This window comes from Aquarana catesbeiana, linkage group LG05, assembly GCF_042186555.1.
Source record: "Aquarana catesbeiana isolate 2022-GZ linkage group LG05, ASM4218655v1, whole genome shotgun sequence".
Taxonomy (NCBI): domain Eukaryota; kingdom Metazoa; phylum Chordata; class Amphibia; order Anura; family Ranidae; genus Aquarana; species Aquarana catesbeiana.
In genome coordinates this window covers 432,445,938-432,470,610 of record NC_133328.1, presented here as the reverse complement: position 1 = coordinate 432,470,610, position 24,673 = coordinate 432,445,938, and the positions used below count along the sequence as shown (strand labels likewise).

The following is a 24,673-nucleotide window of genomic DNA, read 5'->3' as shown; positions in this document are numbered from 1 at the left end:
TCTGTCTTTGAGCAAAGCCTTGACATCTTTCTTAGTAGAGCAAAGGCTTCTGGGAATCTGAAACTTCTTAATATAATGGTTTACTTAGTCATTCCAAGTAGTTTGTTTCTACTGAGCTAGTGTCTAATGCGTAAAAACAAGTAAGGGTATTAGCTAAACAAAAATTAAACAAGAACAGCTATAGAATAAAACACCTCCAGTATTTGCTTGCTTGGCCTCTCAATCACTACGCACACACAGGTTTGGCAGTTCTATTTGAAATAATTAAACAACTAACATCTGCATCTAAACTAAATTAATCCTCTCCTTATTTGAAATAAAAATGTTATGCCTAGATTATTGCTACAGGAAAAAAAAAATTATGAAAATGTCAGAGAACCAGATACTATATTCCAACACCCTCATCCTACTCATACCATATGTATACACAAAAAGGTGCTAAAGTATTAAGCAAATGATCTATTTGCCCTGAACACATTTAAATGATCAGGCAAAAGACAGTGAATATTCAAACAAACACTAAGAGAAAAAAGACTCCTTTTAATTTGTAAGCTTTACTTTGATTTACAGCTATATAATTTTTCGTATTGGTCAACCTAATTTACATGGTCAGCACCCTGAAAAAAAAATATCAAGAATACACAAACAACACAAAAACAAAATAGATAATTCCAATCGTGCAAATTTTGCTTGTCTGTATAAAGCACTTCTTGACACAGTCATGTCCATAAATCCAAAAATATACATTACTGAGACTGAAGCCATTCGTTTCTTAGGCTATACAAACACTAAAGAAAGCATTGCAAGAACACGTAATCTGGATTTTTGATTCTTCTCCTTGTGACTCCTCACATTGACTGCGTAGTCCAAGTATTTGTCTCAGAATAACAACAAAAAAAGTCAATGATCCCAACAATAAATTCCGATATTGACTTTACAATCACAGGTACAAATTGCTTGGGTCGATAATTTCATTTATCCTAAAGATTACTGTCGTCTAAAACTAATTAGAGGCGCAGTTTCCCAAGGAAATGTCAATATCATAGTGTATATTTTACCTAGAAGATAATTCATTCTTCTACAGAGACAATCAGAGAGGGATGTTGTAGATAATATCTTGTTCCACCACATTAATGGCTATGTGGACAGTCAAATCCTTGCTGCTCTCTCTTGCATTCCTTATAATGGAAAAACTAAAAAGCCAGAGAAGGTTGAATATTTCCATCCTCCCATGAGGTTGCCCCTGTCCAGTCTTAGGTGCACCTTATCAGCTCTTTCCATATGCAGCAAGACCCCATTACTGGCTGCTTCTCTGGTAACATCCTGATCTCCAGCAAAGGCAGAAATCACTGGGTAGTTGTTTTGCATTAGACTTACCTGCATAAAAGAGAAAAACATCATCACATTTAGAAATATGGCATGTGGTTTTAAAGACAGGCCCACTCTATAAATCTGCCTAATAGCCCATTTCATTTAATCACCAATTTGACTGCAAGATTATTGAAGGGCATTTTCAATATCTATTATGTATAGCCCACCCACAACCCTCCATGTGATTCTAAGCCATGTATTTAGTACCCATTATAACTATTTTTTTTTTATGAGATTGTATCATTTGTTATTTTTAGACATTATCTGGTCCATTTAATTGATAACAAGCAATTAGCAGAGTGCAGTAGCCCATGAGAGGTAGTTAGCAGTCGCCTTTCATTATCCTGACTGTTTTCAATTGAAGGTAGGTGCAATCTGATTGGTTCCTGCGGGGTACTGCGTTTTGCACATTATCATTTCTTTTTCTGTTGTCTTAAATAATAAATAATAAATAGGCCTGTATATAATTTAGGCATTCCACACAGGATTCGTTTATGCTATAGTAAAAAATCAAGCTTTTCTTGAAGGGAAAAAGGAAAAATATAAAGTTAAGTAACTCAAAGCACATGCTTATAATCTTTCATTCTTAGAATTCCCCTAAACCATTAAAAGGTGAGATCTAACTAATTGGTATGGGGTATTGCACCTTTCCCAGCATCTGTGTTTAGTCATTTTTCCTTGTTAAGCAATATATATCTCTAAAAATAATTGAATACCTAATAGCATGTAGTCTTGTATGTTACCAACCTGGATCGTCTGTCTGTTGTACACTTTGACCACGTGAAAACTGAAACTGTAGATTCCTTTCCTGGGTGCTACAAATGCACTGGAGGCAAGATCAAAATGGTTTCCAATATTTACTAACACCTAGAAAAAGGTTAAGCCACACTTGATCAATCACGATAATAGAGCATGGTGTGCATCAGTAACATTGTGAAACCTTGTAACATCCTCATAAATCTGTTGTGCTTTATGACAGCTATTCCTATAACATTTGGTAGAGCTTATAAGCCTTTACCGTAAGTCAACCAATCCTATCATACAGAATTTAAAATAAGGTGCAAAGACAAGGTAAAATGTCTTCCTTGTCATATATAATATTAATGTGCTTCTAGGGTGACTGCTAAAATAACAGTGTGGAACTAGGGCATTATAAGTAATACTGTCAAGGCAAAGAATACCATCCACTTTTATATTCCATCAATATGCACATAAAATTCTCTGTGTGATAACTCTACAGAGACAAGTTTACAACAATGCAGCAGGTCCATTCTCCCCATATCTGTAGGCTTTGAAGATGTCATTGGCTATTTTACAAAGTGACATTTCTACAGTCATTCTCACCAACTCACATAATGAAACCTACAACAGGTGTATTCATTGCTATATTTAAATACTTATTCTAGAGTGTGGATGGAAGGCATTACAGTAAAGGCATAAACAGGAAGGTAGGTCATCATAACTTTACTACCCTTTATGACTATGAGAAACCAATTTACATATACTGATCAGATTAAGAAGTTGGTGCTTAAGGATCTTCTGCTTGGAAGAAACTAATAGTCAACCTATCCTTTCTATAGGTATTACTATAGCAAATAAACCCTTGCTATAAGTATCATTTCAATCTACAACATATTTGCAAATATTTTAATGTGTAATAATTCAAATACATCAGTTTACTGGGTACAGATGTCATTTTTTGAAGGTAGCAAAAAATACTTTCAGCATTCCAAAAACAGATGCTTAGTGAATTAAACTAATACCAGTATAAAAAACAACCCAGGGTGTATCCTAATAGTTATTGTTATTTTAAAATACAGACTCCAGAGCCTCTGTGTAGGATATCTTAGTAATAGAGAATTGACTTGCTTAAATTCCTTTGTCAGTATGTGTTTGCATACAAAAAGCCCAGAAAAAAAGTAATTAATACAAAGGACTGCCAACAATATCAGCTATGAACATCATGTCCCATTTTTCAAAAAGGCCAGTGATCTAATATAGCTGAGTTATTAATAATACAACCCATTGTTGTTTTATTTTTATTTTTTTATAAAATATATATCATTTGTAAAATATCTGATCCACACATTTGGCAAAAGTCCCATCATGTTAAACATGAGAAACATGGTGAAAATACTGTCCAAAGCATTTGCATTTTGCTTTTTTTATTGTATTATTTTTATTTGATATTTACCTCTATGATTGGAAGTGGCCTTCAGTTCAAAGTATGTTTTCTTTCATACCCACACCCCACTATAGCAATGCTGTCACTTCATTTTAGTGTAAGTTATGAAGCAGACAAGCCAGCCGTGTAGTGTAGTTTCGGATGATTAAGTATTTCATCTTCACCGACAATAAAACAAAGCAATTAAGCGGTGGCCTTAGCCATTTTTCCACTACTCTTAGCAATCATGTACTAGCTTAAGAAGCAAGTAGGAAAGGAAATCTAATTCAAAGGAAAATTGATCTAAGCCAAAGGTGAATCATCACATTGTCAAATGGGGAATGGTGTCATACATGGCATGTCATCTCATCCAGTTAGCAGCTCTACACTGTACATGTCATTTCTGTCCAATTCTGATTACAGGGAGATCAGGGAGCTTAGCCTTACTTTTCAGGATTGCATGTCTATCTATGACTTGATACAACTCACACTGGGCCAGGTGAACCTGTGAAAGCAACCATAGACTTTGTTTGGTGTCACATATCTACCTGATCAAAATAGATAGTCATGGTGCGGTTGCTCATCTCAGAGGGCTCATGGTTGGTGTTCCTAATTGCCGAAAAGGCCACTTTAGCACTTCCAGAACGCACCGAAATGCCCAAGGACGACGTGATGGCTCCATCTGAAGACGGGTTAGAATCACACACCACCAAGCACTTTCCTTCCAGCACGATAGGTTCCGTGTCGTTCTGAGCTCCGGCTGTAGGTGGCGCCAGCAGCATCAGCACCATGGACAGCAGCACTTTAGCAACTCTTAGGAAGCTTTGCTCCCACTTCAAAGGTTTCAGCGCTGCTCCGGCTCTTCTCTCTCCTGCAGCATTTCCCCATAGACTCATCCTGCTACAGCAAGCACGGCAGCCTCCGACTTGTCTCTACCTTCGATGTGTTTAAACACCGCTGGTATGCTTACTGCGTTCACTTGGCTTCTTGGGCTACACCTTCAAATAGAAGCAATAATTCAATGCAGGAAACATCGCAACATTTTCAAATCATATCTTGTATATACACAGTGCAAAATGTTTTCACTAGTTCGTACAAGGAAATGGATCAGCTTTGCTCTAGGTCCTCTGTATCAGTATTTTAAACCTGTATATTTTGTATTTATTCTCTGTAAAAGCATGTTAAAGCCACACACGGCTCTATCTTTTGCTGTTTATGTCGTGTATTACTATAGTAAATGGTCACACAACTCGATTTTCGCTATTTATGCTTTGTATTACTATAGTAAAGTATCACACAACTCTGTTTTCGCTATTTATGCTTTGTATTACTATAGTAAAGTGTCACACAACTCTGTTTTCGCTATTTATGTTTTCTATCACTATAGTAAAGTACCACACAACTCTATTTTTGCTATGCATGCTTTATATTACTATAATAAAGTGTCACACGGTTATATTTTTACTATTTATGCTTTGTATCAGTATAATAAAGTATCACACAACTCTAATTTGCTAGGAATGCTTTGTATCAGTATATTAAAGTATCACACCAACTATTTTTTTCTAGTTATGCTCTGTGTTAGTACAGTAAAGTCTCACGAAGCTCTGCTTTTAATGTAGATGCTCTTTAATAGTATATTAGTATATATATATATATATATATATATATATATATATATATATATATACCGAGCATATATTATATAAGTCTTAAATATATGCAATTATTGGATATAGATGTTCCGTATAGCATATTAAAGTCTTTGCACAGCTGCATTTTTGTTATAGATGACCTGTCATAGTATAGTAAGCTCTAAATACATCAGTATTTTTGTGCTATAGGTGCTCTGTGTAGGTATATTAAACTCTTGCACATCTGTGTTTCTGTGCTATAGGTGCTCTCTGTAGGCATATTACACTCTTGCACATCTGCATTTCTTCGCTATAGATGCTCTGTGTTATTGGATTGAAGTCCCGCACCGTTCTTTCCTGTAGACACACATCTCTATTTCTTTGATTTCATGTATTAGTATCTTAGTTTTACACATATGTATTTCTTTGCTATGTAGATACTCTGTATTAGTCTATTAAACTCTTACACGTCTTAATAGCTTTGCACATCTGTATTGCTCTGAATTATTATACTAAACTCATACACTTCTGTATGTCTTTGCTATACGTTCTGTAGTATACCGCTGTGTTGTTTTTGTTAGATTTGTTAGTATTATAAACTTTTACACAGCTGCATCCATTTGCTGTATATGCTCTGTATTAGTAGATTAAAGTCTTGCATAGCTCTTTATCTTTGCTATATACTCTGTATTAGTACAATAAAGTCTTTATCTTTGGCACATATGCTCTGTATTAGTAGAATAAAGTCTTGCACAGCTCTTTCTTTGCTATATATTGTATTAGTAGAATAAAGTCTCTTTGAGATATATATATATATATATATATATATATATATATATATATATATATATATATGCTCTGTATTAGTAGAAAAAAGTCTTGCACAGCTCTTTAGCTTTGCTATATATGCTCTGTAGTAGATTAAAGTCTTGCACAGGTCTTTGCCTTTGCTATAGATGTCTTTAGTAGATGAAAGTCTTGCACAACTCGTTTTCTTGGCTATATATGCTCTGTATTAGTATAATAAACTCTCACACAGTTGCTTTGTAACAGAACGATCCTAAAGCACATGCAATCCCAGGATTAATACAGTAAACCATCTAAGATGCTTAGTTTCTCCCAGAAAAAAAGTCTCTCCGCTATAGTCCACTATTCCTAATGACAAGAAGACTGCACATTGCAGACAACCTTAGACTTTCCTTTAACTGATAAACTTCTCAACATGCTCACCCCCTTTCTGATCACCTAAAAGCCACTTCTAATAGTTTGAAGTCACTGTCTAAGAAGGGCAAAAAATAAAAATAAAAAATCGATGATCGAAAATGATCACTGTCAAAAACTAAAGACAGATCAATTGGGCAGCAGGCAAGTTATCAGGGAAAGTGAAGGCTGGACCTGTAGTTTAATAGAGCAAAGTCAAATCATAAGTTACATCTCTGCTTTTTTTCCCCAAGTTTATACTAAAGGACATTTCTAAGGTAAGGCTGAAAGGTTGTGGAAGTAGAAATTAAAAAAAAAAAAGAAATCATTACCTGGAACGTCCATTGTGTGATAATACAAATCAGGCTGGCTTCTTGGTCGCCTATGAAGTTGTATTGCTTAGACACAACGATCAGGGGTTGTGCAGGCAAACACACAGAAAAACAGGAGTCGCCTCTTTCTCGCCCGCCCATTGCTAACAGTCTCTATCTCCCTCCTCTCCCTCTCTTTTCCTTTCTCTCGTCTCTCTGCCTTGTCTCTTTCTCCCTCCCTATGACTTACTTTACATATCTGTCATTTCCTTTCCCACTCTTTCCCCTCAATGAAGGAGTTCATGGCTTTTTTTTTTTTTTTTTCTGTTGCCCTGCACATATCCTCACATTCCCACTGACACTCATCATTTAAAGTGATCACCTGGGGGAAACCCTCTTGAGATTGCAGAGGGATGAAGAGTAGGACCCTTGTGCTCCATTCTGCAAGCAAACATAGGATCAGTAGTCATCAGAAACTTTAAAAAAGCACAACTAAAATATATTGATAACCACATGCCATCATAGTTTGTTTTAGCTATCTTATAGTTTCCTTTTTTTTTTTTTTTAATTATTAGAAACTAATTGGAAAGGATAGCCTCACAGCCATGCACTTATTATCAATAAATCTGGCAAAGCATTTTTATAGGCTTGTGTCCACATAGGAAAGTGTTTTCTTCCCAGCACAAAGCTTCATTGTTCGTTCTGGCAAACGACTTATTTATCAAGGCTATTGAACCTTCTGTTACATCCCAATTAAATGGAAAATGCACCCAAGAGCTGTGTATTGATGGTTTAGTGGCGACATCTAGTGGTCAAATTACGAATGTGCGATTTAACAAGCTACTTGGTTTCTTTCAGTGGGAATAAAGGCTTTTCTAATCCTTAATTAAGTCTTTTGCCCAGTGTGAAGAGAGTATAGCGTGAATGTTGCCATGATGATGTATGTCGCAGTCAGTCGTATCATCAGTTATAACTGCATGTTTCACTGAACACAGCAGGTGGTGTCATTGCCCTGTAGTAGTAAATGGGCATTGTTGTTGAATGTCCTTAAGTATTTAAAAACATGGGCACTTATAAATGGCATGTGATGCTTTAACCATATCTCTAAAAGTAATTAACACTCTCATGCCAGTTTGATTAATTATTAGTCCTTTAAGAAGAACACATACATCAATCTAGCTCTTAAAATACATACATATTTCATTATGAAGGTAACACACAGAGGGATCTTTATAACAAAAGTCCAAAAGACAATGTAAGTAAAGGAAATTAACAATCAGATGATGGTTTTTCTGTGGTCAGAACAACGAAGGAATAGTTAGTGTCTATGGGCTGCTTTTTTATTCCATCTCATTGTTAGAATAATGTTCAATGGGACAATAAATAGTATAGGCAGAAAAACGCCATCAGCTGTGTTTCATCTTTAAGAGCTGATGGACTTTCAGATTTGAAACTCTTTATTACTGACTTATTTACCATCACTCCACGAAGCTACAATTGTTATTTTGCATGTGGTCATGTAAATTTAACAGTTGAATGAAGCTGTTCAAGTCCTACAAATAAATATTCTGTTGATGTAGTTTTACTACATAAAATGCACAATTAAATAGTCAAAGCCTTATTTTCTCAATAGTTATTTTATCTTAGGCTTTGTTTTTTCATCTCCACCTATATGGCAGCTTTTTCTGCTCCCTTTCATAGAGAACTCATAGAAGCTCATTCCCAACTGGAAGGTAGCAATATTTTTAGGAAGCAAAAAATGTGTCAAACAATTATCCTACATTCACTTTAATATACAGAATAAAAAAAAGTTAAATGTTTAGTGAATGGAAATACAATTGGGTTATTGAAAATATCATATAATGCACCGCAACAAGCATACCAGCTTCTGTTAATTTCCAATTTGTTGTCTTACAGAAGTGGCTATATATAAGGGGTTTTCTTTATATACATAAAGGGTCTAGTTTCAACTTAACTTGGCAGAAATCATTTTCAGTGATCTTCTTAATGATAGCAGGTTGCTATGGGTTACTGCACATACATCTGATCATCACTCTGCCTCACTATTACATAAACCAGTCTGTAACATGTAGCTATTGCAAGGTCAACCTCAAATTTTCTTTTTATTACTTCCAGGAACAGCCTGTGTTATCCACATCAGCAAACAAACACTACATTACTGATTTCTATATTAAACATCTTTCTTGATGATAAGACTCATAATAAAGAACATGTAAGTTACTTGTATGACAATACAACATACACATGGTGACATTTTATCGGTATATTCCTGTTGACATTTCCGCCTCATATGGGACACTTTGAAAAAGAACACATTGAAAACATTTACAATAAATCCGATAAACTCATGCATAGCTGGATGAGATGTCAACTTGGTTTTATTGCAGTCTGTACCTGTGTGATGATATTTCCCTGGCCTCCTGACGATTGGTTTTCATGGAAACGTCCTATAGGAATCCCTGGGGGATTTTTGATGTGATCACACAGACATGTTTCATGGATGGGTAATGTCTAACTCGGCATCAATTTGCATGGATTAATGGTTTCTAAAGAAAACATCTTGAAGTGGATGTAGCAAGGCAATTTTTACAGGAAAAAAAACTAGAACCAACTAAGGCGTTTTCCTTGGTGTATTTGTGCATCATTGCATCTAGATATTTTATTTGAATTGTTCTCAATGAGCTCTAGTCTTGGAGATGTATTCACAGAGAGGTTTCCAGCATACATATAATAATGCTTTTTTTTTATGCAGTATGTGGTACAGCTATTCTTAATAATTTTGAGCTGGGTAAATGGATTCGGATTGTGGACTATGTTATTATCATGCATTGCATGTGGATGTTTTTCATCCACTATGCTCATTGTATGTATTTATGCACTGTATATTCAAATGTCACCAGTTCCCGCAAGGGATCGGTGCACTATATTGTTGTGTCTGCGTGTATAGTCACTGCTACACTTTTTATTACACTGGGTCCCACACCTTATTAGTTCAGTACTGTAAAGGTTTTCAATTAATTGTTTTATTCTATAGAGATTGTTAATGCAAAAAAGAGACACTGTAACACAAAGGGCATGGAACAGAATTTGTTTAGCTGAAGACTGATAATGCCGGTCACTTTCATAATAGATTCAGCTTGTCACACTGAAAGAGATATTACACATACATATTAACGTCTTGCTCCCAATTGACATTCTGGGAACTCCGAACAATATCAACATATTTTTCAGAAATGTAAAGTATTAAAATCGACAGACCATTTAGAAAATTGACATTGATTTTTAGATGTGTTTCAGTGAATAAAACACACACTGTTGGGGTCAAATGTCAGTCATCTTGCATCCACATGCACCTCACCCCCCTTCCCAATATCTTATGAAGCTTTAAAGTCCAATTGAAGTCTTCCTTCTTTTTATCTCTTTATAGTCTTTTACCATCGCATGTTATGATTTGTGATTGATTTTTGCTTGAAAATACCCTTTTCTTTTTGTGAAAATGCTGCTTCATGCTCTTCCCCTCCATTAACCTGAGTTGACATAACTAAATAGGATCTCACTCACATGGCCAATTAGGGAGTCACAGCCTGTCATTTATTCGTACATATTTTCTAGCCACAGCTGATCATACACACCCGTGGACTCCACCACAGCTGTGCACTGACTCTTGCCACAGCATGGACCTAATGGACCATTCAAATAAGGCCTAACTGTTACACATCTCAGGACATGTCCTCACACACAGGGCATAACTACAAATCGCAGGGCCCATTACAAATTTTTATGGGGCCCCTAACTTTCTCTATAGCAGTTGGGAATGTCACCTGTGACAATACACATCATAGATCCAAACCCGCAGTAGCTAATCAAGGACAGGTAGTAGAAGAGCTGTCAGCATAGTTAGTACACTACTAGGATAGAAATCAGTGGCGGCTGGTGCTTCATTGGTTGGGGGGGCGGCAGACAGACCCAACCACATACAACCCCCTCATTGCTCCAGCCCGCCACCCCACACTAACCCTACCCCCTGTCACTCAAGCCCTCCACCGCACACCACACCCCCCGGTCGCTCACTCGCCCTCTGGCCTGCCAGGCCTCCTATCAGCCCTGCACTTACCCCATGCAGGGCATCGTTGTGGCGGCAGCTTCTCCCCTCTGTCTCCTCCATGTCCCGCCGTCGCTCCTCCTCCCGTCCAATTGGGTCTTCAGGTTCTCGGCCAATGGAATCTAAGGACTCCTGGACAATGGGGTCTCAGGACCTGCTTCCCGATTGACCAGGAGATGAAACAGGAACACATTAGCAAATATTAATTCACTAATGTCACACAACAGGGTAGGCTCAGGGGGCAGTACTCTGTGCCCCGAGTCCACCCATTTGTAAGGCCAATTAGAGCCTCCAGCTCTAATCATGTGCTTAAAAAAAAAAAAAAACATTGAAATTCCTGCATCCAGCGCCCTGCATATAGATTAGGGCCCCGGATGCATGGATTAGGGGGGCGGCACCCCTGCGCCCCTAATGAGTGGCCACTACTGATAAAAATATAGGTGCAGTAGCAATAATATTATTATTGATAATACTGTAACAATAATGATAACCACAATGAAATTGTATATTATGACAAAATGATAAATGCTCAACCATCATATAATGTTTTAGCTCAGAAGACTGCATTAAGCACACAGGGCTATTTTCAGTCTGTAGAAGAAGTTCAGCGGACAATAAATCTGCCTGAATAGCTAAGCAAATGCTTCCTACTGCACAGAAGGGTATCTGTGACTAGCAACATCCTAAAATCTTATTTCAGCACTTCTATGCCAGAAAACTCCCAGTTTAGTTTTTCTCAGCATCCTCCGCAATGGGCCCTCTTCTCCTACATCAGGCCCCATAGCAGCTGCATGGGCTGCTATGGATATTTTAAGAAGAGAGGGGGCCTGTAAGACTAGTTATAATACTGAGTGATGATTACTGAGTGCACTGGGTCCAATTCTGGTGCCTGGTGGGCTGAACTGTCATATTAGGACTCCCTGCATAACTGCTATAACTGGAAAGTGGAGGTAAGACTATGGAAATTGAAGTTGTTAGTACAATGTCTATCTGACTGCATATGTATTTCTGTGACTTGAGTTTGGCTTACTTATGCTTCAACTTCAATTCCAGCCAAAATTGTTTTAGGTTTTGAAATGCTTAGGCTAGAGTTAAAACCTGTCTGTATATTATGTCACTATGCTGAAGGTTTTCCCTCACTTTGTGTCCAGCTATCAGTTGTAGGATAGGACAAGAAGAGAAGACAGTATTTTAAGCCAGAAGTTCCAGAACGCTTCCATACTCCAAAACTAAAATTAAAATCTTTGCTGGAGCTGGGTTTTACATACAAAAGAAACATATGGATTGATCATGATTCAAATTTTGTATTGGATTATGTCAATTTTACATCAACAGCTGCTTATTCTAATTCAACTCCAGAACTCAAAGGACAAAAAAATAAAAATGTGTTGTTCAGATTCCTAGGGTGTGGATCTAGAAGACTGACCCTATGGCATTTTCAGTATTTGTTGGCAGATATGATTATAAATAATACATATTCTAATTTTGGCCTTCTATAATACTATATAATATAATACTCTGACATTGGGGTGGGAGTATATAAAGGTTAATGGGCAACAAGTTTAACACGCAAAGGTATCCAAACCATGTCTTCAAAAGCTGAATGATAAGTTTTAAATGTAATGATTTTTCAAGCTGGTCTGTCTGTAAGGAAACATGTGGAAAGAAACTATAATGGCAACCACTGATATACATTTTTTTTTTAAAGCTAGTGTAGCCTAGATGTTAAGTTGACAAAAAGTGTTAAAAGACTTCAGTACATTGTGAGTCACGTGAGTGTGCTTCAAAGCAGTTCTGACTTTACATCACTCTCAGAATGATTGTTCTTGACCACTGTTTAGGAAATAAGTGTGTTTAGAGACAGCCAGAAAACTAGCATTTTCAGGTGAAGGTCAAAAACAACAGCCCAATATTTCTTTATTACAGGGTTCTTTGCAGTCTGACCTTTCAATTATAATGTTGCTTCTATGCCTTAGATTCAAGTTAATACCTGCAAATAGAGGACTGTTGAACTCTAATGTCATAGCTCTTATAGTGGCCATATACGATTTGATAAATGATCGATTTTTTTCCCCAGTTGATCTCTTCCAGTAGAAATAATCAATCTATAGTTGACAACTCATTAAATTGATATGTGACACACGGGGAAGTGGATTTCAATCTATAGTTAAACTCCAATTCTAACTTATGATCGCAAACTATTGATAGCGTCTCTATTTCCAACATGTAATCACAGCTCGCCCAGGCTCTCACGTCCCACCGGGAGGCCAGAGTAGCCCAAATAGGCTTTGATTGGGTTTCAGATCTAGTACCCAGAAGGGATGTCATGACATCCCTTCTGGTTTACTGAAGACTTAAAGACGCCAGATTTAAAAAAAATTACAGCATTCAAAACAGCCCGCGTTTTGAATGCTTTTAAGTGTTAAAGAGGGATTTGGGGTCTTAGACACCAGATCTCTCCATAAAGAGTACCTGTCACTGCCTATTACTGTCACAAGGTATGTTTACATGAGAAATAAAAGTGATCAAAAATAAAAAAAATTTTAAAGGGACAGTGTAAAAAAAAAAAGACAAAAAATTTGGAAAAAAAAGGGGAAAACGCCGCATCCCTCCGTGCTCGTGCACAAAAGTGAACACATACGCAAGTCACACCCACAAATGTAAACAGTGTTCAAACCAAACATATGAGGTATCACTGCGTTCGTTAGATCAAGAACCATAATTGTAGAGCAAGACCTCCTCTGTAACTCTAAACAAGCAACCTGTAGAAACTTTTAAAATGTTGCCTATGGAAATTTTTAAGTACCGTAGCTTGTCGCCATTCCATGAGTGTGCACAATTTTTATTTACTTGGCGTAACATCATTTTTCACATTATACAAAACAATTGGGCTAATTTTACTGTTTGTTTTTTTTTTTTTTTTAATCATGAAAATGTATTTCTTCCAAAAAAATGCATTTGAAAGGCTGCTGCGCAAATACAGTGTGACATAAAATATTTAAATGATCGCCATTTCATTCTCTAGGGCAGTGGTTCTCAACTCCAGTCCTCAGGACCCACCAACAGGCCAGATTTTAATTATTACCTTGGGGGAGATGCAGACTAGTATACTGCAATCACTAAGCAGCAAATTATATCACCTGTGATGTATTTCAGTTATCTTGCAAACCTGGCCTGTTAGTGGGTCCTGAGGACCGGAGTTGAGAACCACTGCTCTAGGGTCTCTGCTAAAAAATATATATAATGTTTGGGGGTTCTAAGTAATTTTCTAGCAAAAAATACTGATTTTAACTTGTAAGCAACAAGTGCCAGAAAAAGGCTTAGGCATGATGGGGTTAGGTATTGCAGAGTTTAGCTGTTCACTTAGCTTAGTGAATAAGCTGAAGCTGTATTCACCTAAGTCATCCAATTATGTACAAATAAAACGTCACCATGTTTAAGTTAAATGCACATTAATTTTGTTAAGTGCACAGTGCATACCCTTTAGTAAATAAACCCTATTTAGTCAGCTATCATTTACATTTTCCTACTGCTGTAGGTTCCATATCTGTAACAAAGAATCCTAAGGTATGTTATGTTTTGCACTGCATACAACCAATCTTGATCTGTGTTATTTTAAGTGCTTCCTGTATGTAAAACACTGGCTAGAACAAGAACTGTGACGGGTGCAGTGAAAGGGTCAGGCTGCAAGTGAGACACAGATTATAATTCCCCATGGATTCCGTACTAGAAGAAGAGCACAGGTGACTGTGATAAACAATTGTTAGAGAATGTTACAGGAATGGCCTGTTTTCATGTCTATTTTAAAAGAGCTGTCACTTCAGCAGGCACTATCATTCTTCAGTACGCAGCAGCAGAACTGGTAACTGCTGAGGTGTGTTAATTAGTATAAGCTCTTGTGCTTTTATTCTTCTGACAGCAAATTTCTTCTCTTTTTTTATTTGTAATTGCATCCCCTTTTAGTAAAATTAAGGAGTTGAATTCTATGGTTGCTGATGGTTGTTTGCATCATAACGTTGTCGAATTTAGACAGCACAGATTTCATGGAGTTTTTTCTTATATAGCTTTGGTTAAAATTTAGTTAAGGCTTTGATAGGTTGTAGTGGGATATACTGTACATGGTCTAAGTTTTTGGGAGATAGTGCTTTATGCTAGGGTCTTCACTCTTGGCTTGCCGCGTAAGAATTTTGTAACCATTGGATCAATAAACATTATAATGTCTCCTATCACAAATTTTAAGCACCTGTGGGTTGTAAGCATGTAACACTGCAGGGGTCTTGTACCAGAAAATCAGAATTTTATAAATATTTGCTGGCCATATTTTATCCCATATCAGAGGTGGTATAGGAGATTGAAGGGCCTTTTCTCACTTGGACATCTAAAGATGAGGTGTAAGCGGGGATTCATGCAGTACTTTATAGATAGAGATCAGGTGGGTTTTAAAAGAACCTAGTACACATTAATGTTTGAAAATATTGGGATGATCCAAGGTTAAAGAGGGATGTTTAGTGAAAAGGTAAAGTTTAAATTGTAGATAGGAGTGGCTGTTTCTTTCTAAAGCAGAGATCACTAAAGGGACATCATTTGTAGTGAGATGGAAGAAATGTTGTATTTGAAAAAGATAAACTTGTACCCAAGGCAGCATTTGCATAGTAGGAAGGCTATCCACAATTTTGGGGTTGTACAAAACATTAGTTAGATCTGAGAATGGAGATACAAGAGAGAGATAAAGAGTCAAAAGAGTGGTATATGGACTAGTTAGAGTAAGTTGAATGTCATCTGCCAAAAAAGAAAGTTTATATCCCTTATGTCTAAAGGGGATGCCTTTGATGTTTTCATTAGCTCGTATGACTGCCGCTAAAGGCTCTGAACAAAGCAATAACAATAATAGGGATAAGGAACAGCCCTGCCTGGTGCCATTATTCATTGAGAAGGTGGAGAAGACAGTGTTTGTAAGTTTAACCTGGGATGTAGGTTCTTTAAGGTAGAAATGTAATAAGGTATCACACATAAAAGGCCATCCAAGCCTATCAACAGTTTTCTGAGCATCTAAGCTTAGTATCAGCACTGGGATATTGCATTTATTTACCAGGTATATTAAATCAATGGTCTGGTGAGTGTTATCACCATGCTTGTCTAGCCAGTACAAATCCAACTTTGTCCCTGTCAATTAATCTGGGCAGTATCTGAGAAAGTCTATTGGACAGAATTTTCATAAAAAAACTATAATCAGAAATGAGTAATGCTATGGGACTATAGTTAGCAGGAGAGGAAGTGTCTTTCCCCAGTGTAAGTATAATAAAGGAGTACATAGAATGGGGATGAGGCATTTCCCCTTTAAGTAATGAGCTATAAGGATCAAGCAAGTAGAGAGCTATAATCGGGAGAAAATGTTTGCAATAATAATAAGAAAGATCATCAGGCTCAGGTGATTTATGACAGGGTAGATCTTTTACCACAGCAGCACGTTCCTCCATAGAAATATCTGCATTAAGGGTCTTTAAAGCGGAGTTCCACCCAAAAATGGAACTTCCGCTGTCCGGATTCCTCCCCCCCTCCGTAGTCACATTTGGCACATTTCAGGGGAGAGAAGGGAGCAGATCTACGCCATGTCTGGCTCCTCCTCCATCCCTGTCTTCTGGGTGACACACAGAGCCCAGAAGACAGCAGGGACCACTCAGAACATGCATTGCGACTCGCGCATGCGCAGTAGGGAACAGGCTGTGAAGCCCCAAGGCTTCACTTCCTGATTCCCTTATTAGCAATGCTGGTGCCTCCACCCGGAGCCGAGGGACAGGTCGGCTTCGGGTGAGGACATCGTGGGCACCCTGGACAGGTAAGTGTCCATATTTTAAATAGGCATGTGCATTTCGTTTCGTTCCGAATCGAAATTCGGACAAATTTTTCATTATTCGGAAATTCGGATGCATCCGAATTTCCAAATTACAAAAGTAAAGAATTTAAACGAATCCGAAAAAAAATGAACGAATTCGAAAACATATTCGAATCGAATTCGAAAACATATTCGAAAACATATTCGAATCGAATTCGAAAACATAATCGAATTCGAATAAAAATAGAAAAGGTTTTTCTAAAAAAAAACAATAAGATAGAATATAAAATAATAAAGCAATAGAATATAATATATAATATCGGTCTATATCAAATTCGAATTTTGGAAGATGTTTTATATATATATATATATATATATATATATATATATATAATTTTCAATTCTGTTTCATTGATTTTCTATGCTATTCTTTTCTATTCTATTCTAAACTTTTCTATTCGAATTTAAATTCATTCTATATGAAATTCGAATTTCGGAAGATGGCTTCTGAAAGTGGAATTTCGTATAGAATGAATTCGAATTTGAATAGAAAAGATTAGAATAGAAAATAATAGACTAGACAAACAATAGAACAGAACAGAATAAAATATAATATATATAATTTATTCTATTCTGTTCTATTGTTTTTCTAGTCTTTTCTCTTCTACTCTATTCTAATCTTTTCTATTCAAATTCGAATTCATTTTATAAGAAATTCAAATTTCGGAAGATGGTTATATATATATATATATATATATATATATATATAAGATTAGAATAGAATAGAAAATAATAGAAAAGAATAGACTAGAAAAACAATAGAACAGAATAGAAGAAAATATAATACATATATTATATTTTCTTCTATTTTGTTCTATTGTTTTTGTAGTCTATTCTTTTCTATTATTTTCTGTTCTAATCTTTTCTATTCAAATTCGAATTCATTCTATACGAAATTCAAACTTCAGAAGCCATGTTCCGAAATTCGAATTTCGTATAGAATGAATTTGAATTGAAAAGACTATTATAGAATATAAAATAATAGAAAAGAAAAGCATAAAAAAACAATAGAAGAGAATAAAACAAAAAAAACTACCGTATTTATCGGCGTATAACACGCACCGGCGTATAACACGCACCCCAAGGTTAGGAGGGAATTTTAAAGAAAAAAAAACTTTTAGGAGGGAAGTTTAAGGGAAAAAAACTTACATTTAAATGCCCATCATTGCAGCCTTCTCAGTGCAGCCTTGCCCCAGTGCAGCCTTGTCAGTGCAGCCTTCCCCAGTGTCCATTGCAGCCTTATCCCAGTGCAGCCTTGCCCCAGTGCAGCCTTGCCCCAGTGCAGCCTTGCAGCTCGCAAAATCCTGTGATCCCCTGCGATCTGAGCTTCAAAATCGCCGACCGCGATTTGAAAATGGTGCCGCCGGAGCCAAAATACTCAGAGCCGGTCCTCGGCTCTCCTCGGTGGCTCTCGTTCACTTTCGGCTCCACTCGTAGTACCGTCCGGGATGGGCGTGACTGTGAGCGGAGCTATCCGAACCTAGCCGAGTACACTCGGCTAGGTTCGGGCGGCGCTCGAGTGAAGCCGAAAGTGGCCGAGAAGAGCCAAGCTCAGGATCGCAATAACACGCACCCGTGATTTTCCCCTGATTTTAAGGGGAAAAAAGTGCGTGTTATATGCTGATAAATACGGTATATATATATATATATATATATATATATATATATATATATATATATATATATATATATATATATTAATTTTATTTTTTTCTATGCTGGTCTATTGTTTTTCTATTCTTTTCTATTTTATTCTAATCTTTTCTATTTGAATGCGAAATCATTCTATACGAAATTTGAATAATATAAAAGAATAGCATAGAAAAACAACAGAACAGAATAGAAAAAAATATAAAATATTCTATTCTAATCTTTTCTATTCAAATTCATTCTGTACCAAATTCCAATTTCGGAAGATGGTTTTATATATATATATATATATATATATATATATATATATACACATATATATATATATATATATATATATATATAATATTTCTTTCTATTCTGTTCTACTGTTCTATTGTTTTTCTATTCTATTCTTTTCTATTAGAATTTGATTTCATTCTATTTCTATATAACTATTTTCCGAAATTCGAATTTTGTATAGAATGAATTTGAATTCAAATAGAAAAGATCAGAATATAATAGTAAATAATAGCAAAACAATAGAACAGAATAGAAAAAATAGTATATATATATATATATATATATATATATATATATATATATATATATATATATATATATATATATATATATAAAACCATCTTTCAAAATTCGAATTTCGTATAAAATGAATTTGAATAGAAAAGATTAAAATAGAGTAGAAAGAATAGACTAGAAAAACAATAGAACAGAAGAGAATAAGATATAATATATATATTATATTTTATTCTCTTCTGTTCTATTGTTTTTCTAGCCTATTCTTTTCTATTCAAATTCAAATTCATTCTATACGAAATTCGAATTTCAGAAGCCATCTTCCGAAATTCGAATTTCATATAGAATGAATTAAAATTCGAATAGAAAAGTTTAGAATAGAATAAAAAAGAATAGCATAGAAAAACAATGAAACAGAATAGAAAAAAAATATATATATTATATTTTATTCTCTTCTGTTCTATTGTTTTTCTAGTCTATTCTATTTCTATTATTTTCTATTCTAATCTTTTCTATTCAAATTCGAATTCATTCTATATGAAATTCTAATTTTAGAAGCCATCTTCCAAAATTCGAATTTCGCATAGAATTAATTCAAATTCGAATAGAAAAGTTTAGAATAGAATAGAAAAGAATAGCATAGAAAAACAATGGAACGGAATAGAAAAAAAATATAATATATATATTTAACCATCTTCCAAAATTGGAATTTGGTACAGAATGAATTCAAATTCAAATAGAAAAGATTAGAATACAATATATTATATTTTTTTCTATTCTGTTCTATTGTTTTTCTATGCTATTCTTTTATACTTTCTATTCTATCCTAATCTTTTCTATTGGAATTCGATTTTATTCTATACGAATTTCAAATTTCGCAAAATGGTTATATATAGTTTACTTTTTCAAATTCAGTTATTGTTTTTTTCGAATGCGGTAGAAATTTTTCAAATTTGACAGTTTTTTTCGAATGTGCTAGAATTTTTTCAAATTTGATAGTTTTTTTTTCGAATGTGGTAGAATTTTTTCGAATTTGACAGTTTTTTTCGAATGTGTTAGAATTTTTTCGAATTTGATAGTTTTTTTTCGAATACGGTCGAATTTTTTCGAATGTGGTCGAATTTTTTCGAATGCGGTCGAATTTTTTCGAATTCAAATACGAAACGAATTCCGAAAACGAATGTAATGAATGCAACGAATGTAACTAAACGAATTTAGTTAAATAACGAATCGAAACGAAACTAAACTAAACAAATTTTTTCATCCTGCACATGTCTAAAAAGTCAGCAGCTGAAGTATTTGTAGCTGCTGACTTTTAATTTTTTTTTTCAGGCGGAACTCCACTTTAAGACAGTGGAAGTCAATTAGAGCAATTTAAAAGAATTCATAAAGCCTTTAACCACGTCAATACAGGGCACTTAAACACCTTCCCACCCAGACCAATTTTAATTTTTCAGTGTCTCACACTGTATCCAAACAAAATTTTTATCATTTTTTTGTCACAATTAGAGCTTTCTTTTGGTGGTATTTAATTATTTTTTGCGATATAAGTGAAAAAAGAGCGAAAATTTTGAAAAAAAAACACATTTTTTTAGTCTCTATTGCACAGTTTTGCAAATAAGTAATTTTTCTTGATACATTTTGGACAAAATTTATACTGCTACATATCTTTGGTGAAAATAACCCAAATTAGTGGATATTATTTAGTCTGTGTGAAAGTTATAGAGTCTACAAGTTAGGGTGCAAATCACTGAAAATTGATCATCTGATCACACCTGATGTACTGATTTACACATTTCTTGAGACACTAACAATTTAGTAAGAGGCATGGTGAGTTTTTTGAAGTTGTAATTTTTTCCCACAATTCTTGGGAAAATGAAGATTTTTTTTTTTTTTTACACAAACTTATCGTATTGACAGGTTATTTCTTGAACACAGCATACTCATACTTGCAACTACACCCAAAAATACATTCTGCTACTCCTCCTGAGTATGGGGACACCACATGTGTGAGACTTTTACACAGCCTGGCCACATACAGAGGCCTAACATCCAAGTAGCACCTCCAGGCATTCTAGGAGCAAAATTACACATATAATTTCATGACGACCTATCTCAATTTTGAAGGCCCTGGAGCACCAGGACAATGGAAACACCCACAAAATGACCCCATTTTGGAAAACAAACACCCCAACATATAATCTGTGAGGAATGATGAGTCTTTTGAACGGTTCATTTTTTTCCAGAAGTTTTCGGAATACGTGGGGAAAAAATGAAAACGCTTTTTTTTACACAAAGTTGTCCATTTATAAGACATTTCCAACATATAGCATGTACATAGCAAAAATGACACCACAAAATACATTCTGCTACTCCTCCTGAGTATGGCGATACCACATGCGTGAGACTTTTACACAGCCTGGCCACATACAGAGGCCTAACATCCAAGTAGCATCTCCAGGCATTCTAGGAGCAAAATTACACATATAATTTTGTGACGACCTATCTCACTTTTGAAGGCCCTGGAGCACCAGGACAATGGAAACGCCCACAAAATGACCCCATTTTGGAAAGAAAACACCCCAACGTATAATCTATGAGGCATAATGAGTCTTTTGAACGGTTTATTTTTTTCCAGAAGTTTTCGGAAAACGTGGGAAAAAAATAAAAACGCATTTTTTTTTACACGAAGTTGTCTCTTTATAAGATGTTTTCAGCACATAGCATGTACATAGCAAAAATTACACCCCTAAATACATTTTGCTACTCCTCCTGAGTTTAACGATACCATATTTGTGACACTTTTACACAGCCTGGCCATATACAGAGGCCCAACATCCAAATAGCACCATCAGTCGTTCTAGGAGCATAAATTACACATATAATTTCCTGACTACCGATCACATTTTTGAAAGCCCTTCATATTTCTAACACGTAACATGTACATACCAAATAACAAAAGATTACCTGTGGTTTTAGTAGTGCAGTTTACCACACAGGAGAGCATCGGTCCAGGAAGCAGGCAGGGATGTGTCCATAGTTCCAGCAGGGCAGGAATACTGTCCATAGTTTGTACAGGTAGAGATACTTTCAGCACAGCCAAAGCATTGGTCCAGGTAGCAGGCAGAGATGTCCAGGCAGAAATACTGTCCATAGTCAGTAGAGGCAGCAGGCCGAGATATGGTCAACACAGCCAAAGTATGAGTCCAGGCAGCAGAAAGAAACACAGTCCATAAAGTCCTGGGTCATTACAGGCAGCGATATGGTCAGTACAGCCAAAGTATTGGTCCAGGCAGCAGGAAGGACCATCAAGCTTAGGGCCAGGGGGACAGGGGTAGAGGCTTCTCCCACCCAAATCTCTTTGAAGCCTCCGGGCAATCAGACCCTGTTCTGGGAACACAGAAAAACAAAAACTGATTTTCTCTACTCAGAACGCTATTCTGAAGCCCCTAACATATGTGAGACCCCTGTGTACTGAAGTAGAAGGGCAAAATGTCAGTCCAAGTGGCAGGCAAAAACATGGTCGATTTAACAGGCTGGGGTCGGTGCACATGGAAGTCAGAAACATGGTTAAAATGGCAGGCAAAGGCATCATCGGTAAACAGGCTGGGGTTGGTGCGCATGGAAGTCAGAAACGTGGTTAAAACGGCAGGCAAAGGCATCCTCGGTAAACAGGCTGAGGTCAGTGCACGTGAAAGTCAGAAACGTGGTTAAAACGGCAGGCAAAGACATTGTCAGTAAACAGGGCAGGGTCAGTTAACATGGAAGGTAGAAACATGGTGGCAGGCAAATGATCCACACAGGTAATTGAAATGGGGAAATGGCAGTCTGTTACTAATAAGGGAAACTCATTTCTGATGGATGTGTGATAATTTTTTAAGCAATCACCGATACACAGGCCAGGTTGGGAGGGACATTGGGGACAATAATAACTTGTATCTCATCTAGCTCCTCCACTTGTGCATACACAACATTTCTTTTGGCGTCTTCTTCCGGATTTTGCGGGGGGGGAATGTTATAGGGAAAATGTTACTCATGAAGTCGACTCACACTATCAGAGCGAATGCTTCCTGAGGCGTGTCCTTGCTGGTAAATAAGGGCAGTGACAATGTTTTCAATATATTTGATGTAGGTGATGGGTTGGTTTTCGGGTGATTTTTGATAGCAGACAAATGAATTGAACATGGCCATATGAAACAGATGAAATGCAACTTTTTTGTATCAATAATTGGACTTGTGGTTGACAAATATGGTTGTAGCATCTGATCATTTAAATCCACCCCCCCCCATATACAGATTGTAGTCATGGACACATTCAGGCTTTACTATGGGGCCACGTCTTCTCTGAACCTCCACCAAGGTGTTGTTGTGAATGGGAGTCATCATGTGAACATCCTTCTTGTCCCACCACTTCATGGCCAACACCTCCTCATTCCTCATGAATGCGGTTTCCCACTTTTGTAGCCATTTGTATAGTAAATTCTGTGGGAAGCCCTTCCTATTTTTTCGGAAGGTACCGCAGGCCAGGGTTTTTTCACGATACAGGTGACAGAAAAAGGGCAAGCTGCTGCTGTAATTATCTACATATAAGTGGTAACCTTTTTTGAACAGGGGGGTATGCAAGGTCCCACACAATTTTCCCACTGGTTCCTATATATGTGGGGCACTCACGGGAATGGAGCTGTGAGTGAATGTGGTTTCCCCCTTTTGTAGCCGTTTGTATAGTAAATTCTGCGGGAAGCTTTTCCTATTTGTTCAGAAGGTACCGCAGGCCAGGGTTTTTTCACGATACAGGTGACAGAAAAGGGGCAAGCTGATGTAGTAATTATCTACATATAAGTGGTAACCTTTTTTTGAACAGGGGGTATGCAAGGTCCCACACAATTTTACCACTGGTTCCTATATATGTGGGGCACTCACGGGAATGGAGCTGTGAGTGAATGTGGTTTCCCCCTTTTGTAGCCGTTTGTATAGTAAATTCTGTGGGAAGCTTTTCCTATTTGTTCAGAAGGTACCGAAGGCCAGGGTTTTTTCACGATACAGGTGACAGAAAAGGGGCAAGCTGATGTAGTAATTATCTACATATAAGTGGTAACCTTTTTTTGAACAGGGGGTATGCAAGGTCCCACACAATTTTACCACTGGTTCCTATATATGTGGGGCACTCACGGGAATGGAGCTGTGAGTGAATGTGGTTTCCCCCTTTTGTAGCCGTTTGTATAGTAAATTCTGCGGGAAGCTTTTCCTATTTGTTCAGAAGGTACCGCAGGCCAGGGTTTTTTCACGATACAGGTGACAGAAAAGGGGCAAGCTGATGTAGTAATTATCTACATATAAGTGGTAACCTTTTTTTGAACAGGGGGTATGCAAGGTCCCACACAATTTTACCACTGGTTCCTATATATGGGGCACAGGGATGGAGCTGGGAGTCTTTGCCCTCATAAATACAAAATGCGTACACGTATCTAGTGGCTCGATCACATAATTTATTCAATTTCAACCCGTACTTGGCTCTCATACTTGGGATATACTGCTTGAACTGCAGCTGGCCAGTAAAGTGAATAAGGGATTCGTCTACACAAATATTTTGGTGGAGAATAAACACTTCAATAAATCGTTTGGTAAAAGAATTTTGTAGGGGGCAAAGCATAATTAATTTGTCGTGGTTGGGGAGATCTTGGGGAGGGCACTGGAAATTGTTATTGAAATGTAGGAAACGCATAATCATATCGTACCGTGTCCTGGACATGACAGAAGAATATATGGGCATGTGGTGGATGGGGTGGGTGGACCAGTAGGCATGCAGTTTTT

The 24,673-nt window shown here is 36.6% G+C and overlaps 1 protein-coding gene across 1 annotated transcript; it reads right to left on the bottom strand.

The window, feature by feature from the left end:
• Positions 1-240: 240 nt before the first annotated feature.
• On the bottom strand, positions 241-7,025 carry CBLN2 (cerebellin 2 precursor). Its single transcript, XM_073631264.1, has 4 exons — positions 6,702-7,025; positions 4,084-4,533; positions 2,119-2,238; positions 241-1,377 (listed from the first exon to the last, which is right to left on the bottom strand). The coding sequence occupies exons 2-4, from the start codon at positions 4,429-4,431 to the stop codon at positions 1,180-1,182; spliced, it is 666 nt and encodes a 221-aa protein (XP_073487365.1). The 5' UTR covers positions 4,432-4,533; positions 6,702-7,025; the 3' UTR covers positions 241-1,179.
• Between the last annotated feature and the right edge of the window lie 17,648 nt (positions 7,026-24,673).

Bases quoted from the DNA above. Each gene is read 5' to 3' on its own strand.
- CBLN2 (XM_073631264.1), bottom strand. From the start codon at position 4,431: ATGAGTCTATGGGGAAATGCTGCAGGAGAGAGAAGAGCCGGAGCAGCG. The intron at 2,239-4,083 runs GTAGATATGTGA...ACCTTTTTCTAG, and splicing joins TGACTATCTATTTTGATCAG to GTGTTAGTAAATATTGGAAA. The intron at 1,378-2,118 runs GTTGGTAACATA...TCTTTTATGCAG, and splicing joins ACAACAGACAGACGATCCAG to GTAAGTCTAATGCAAAACAA.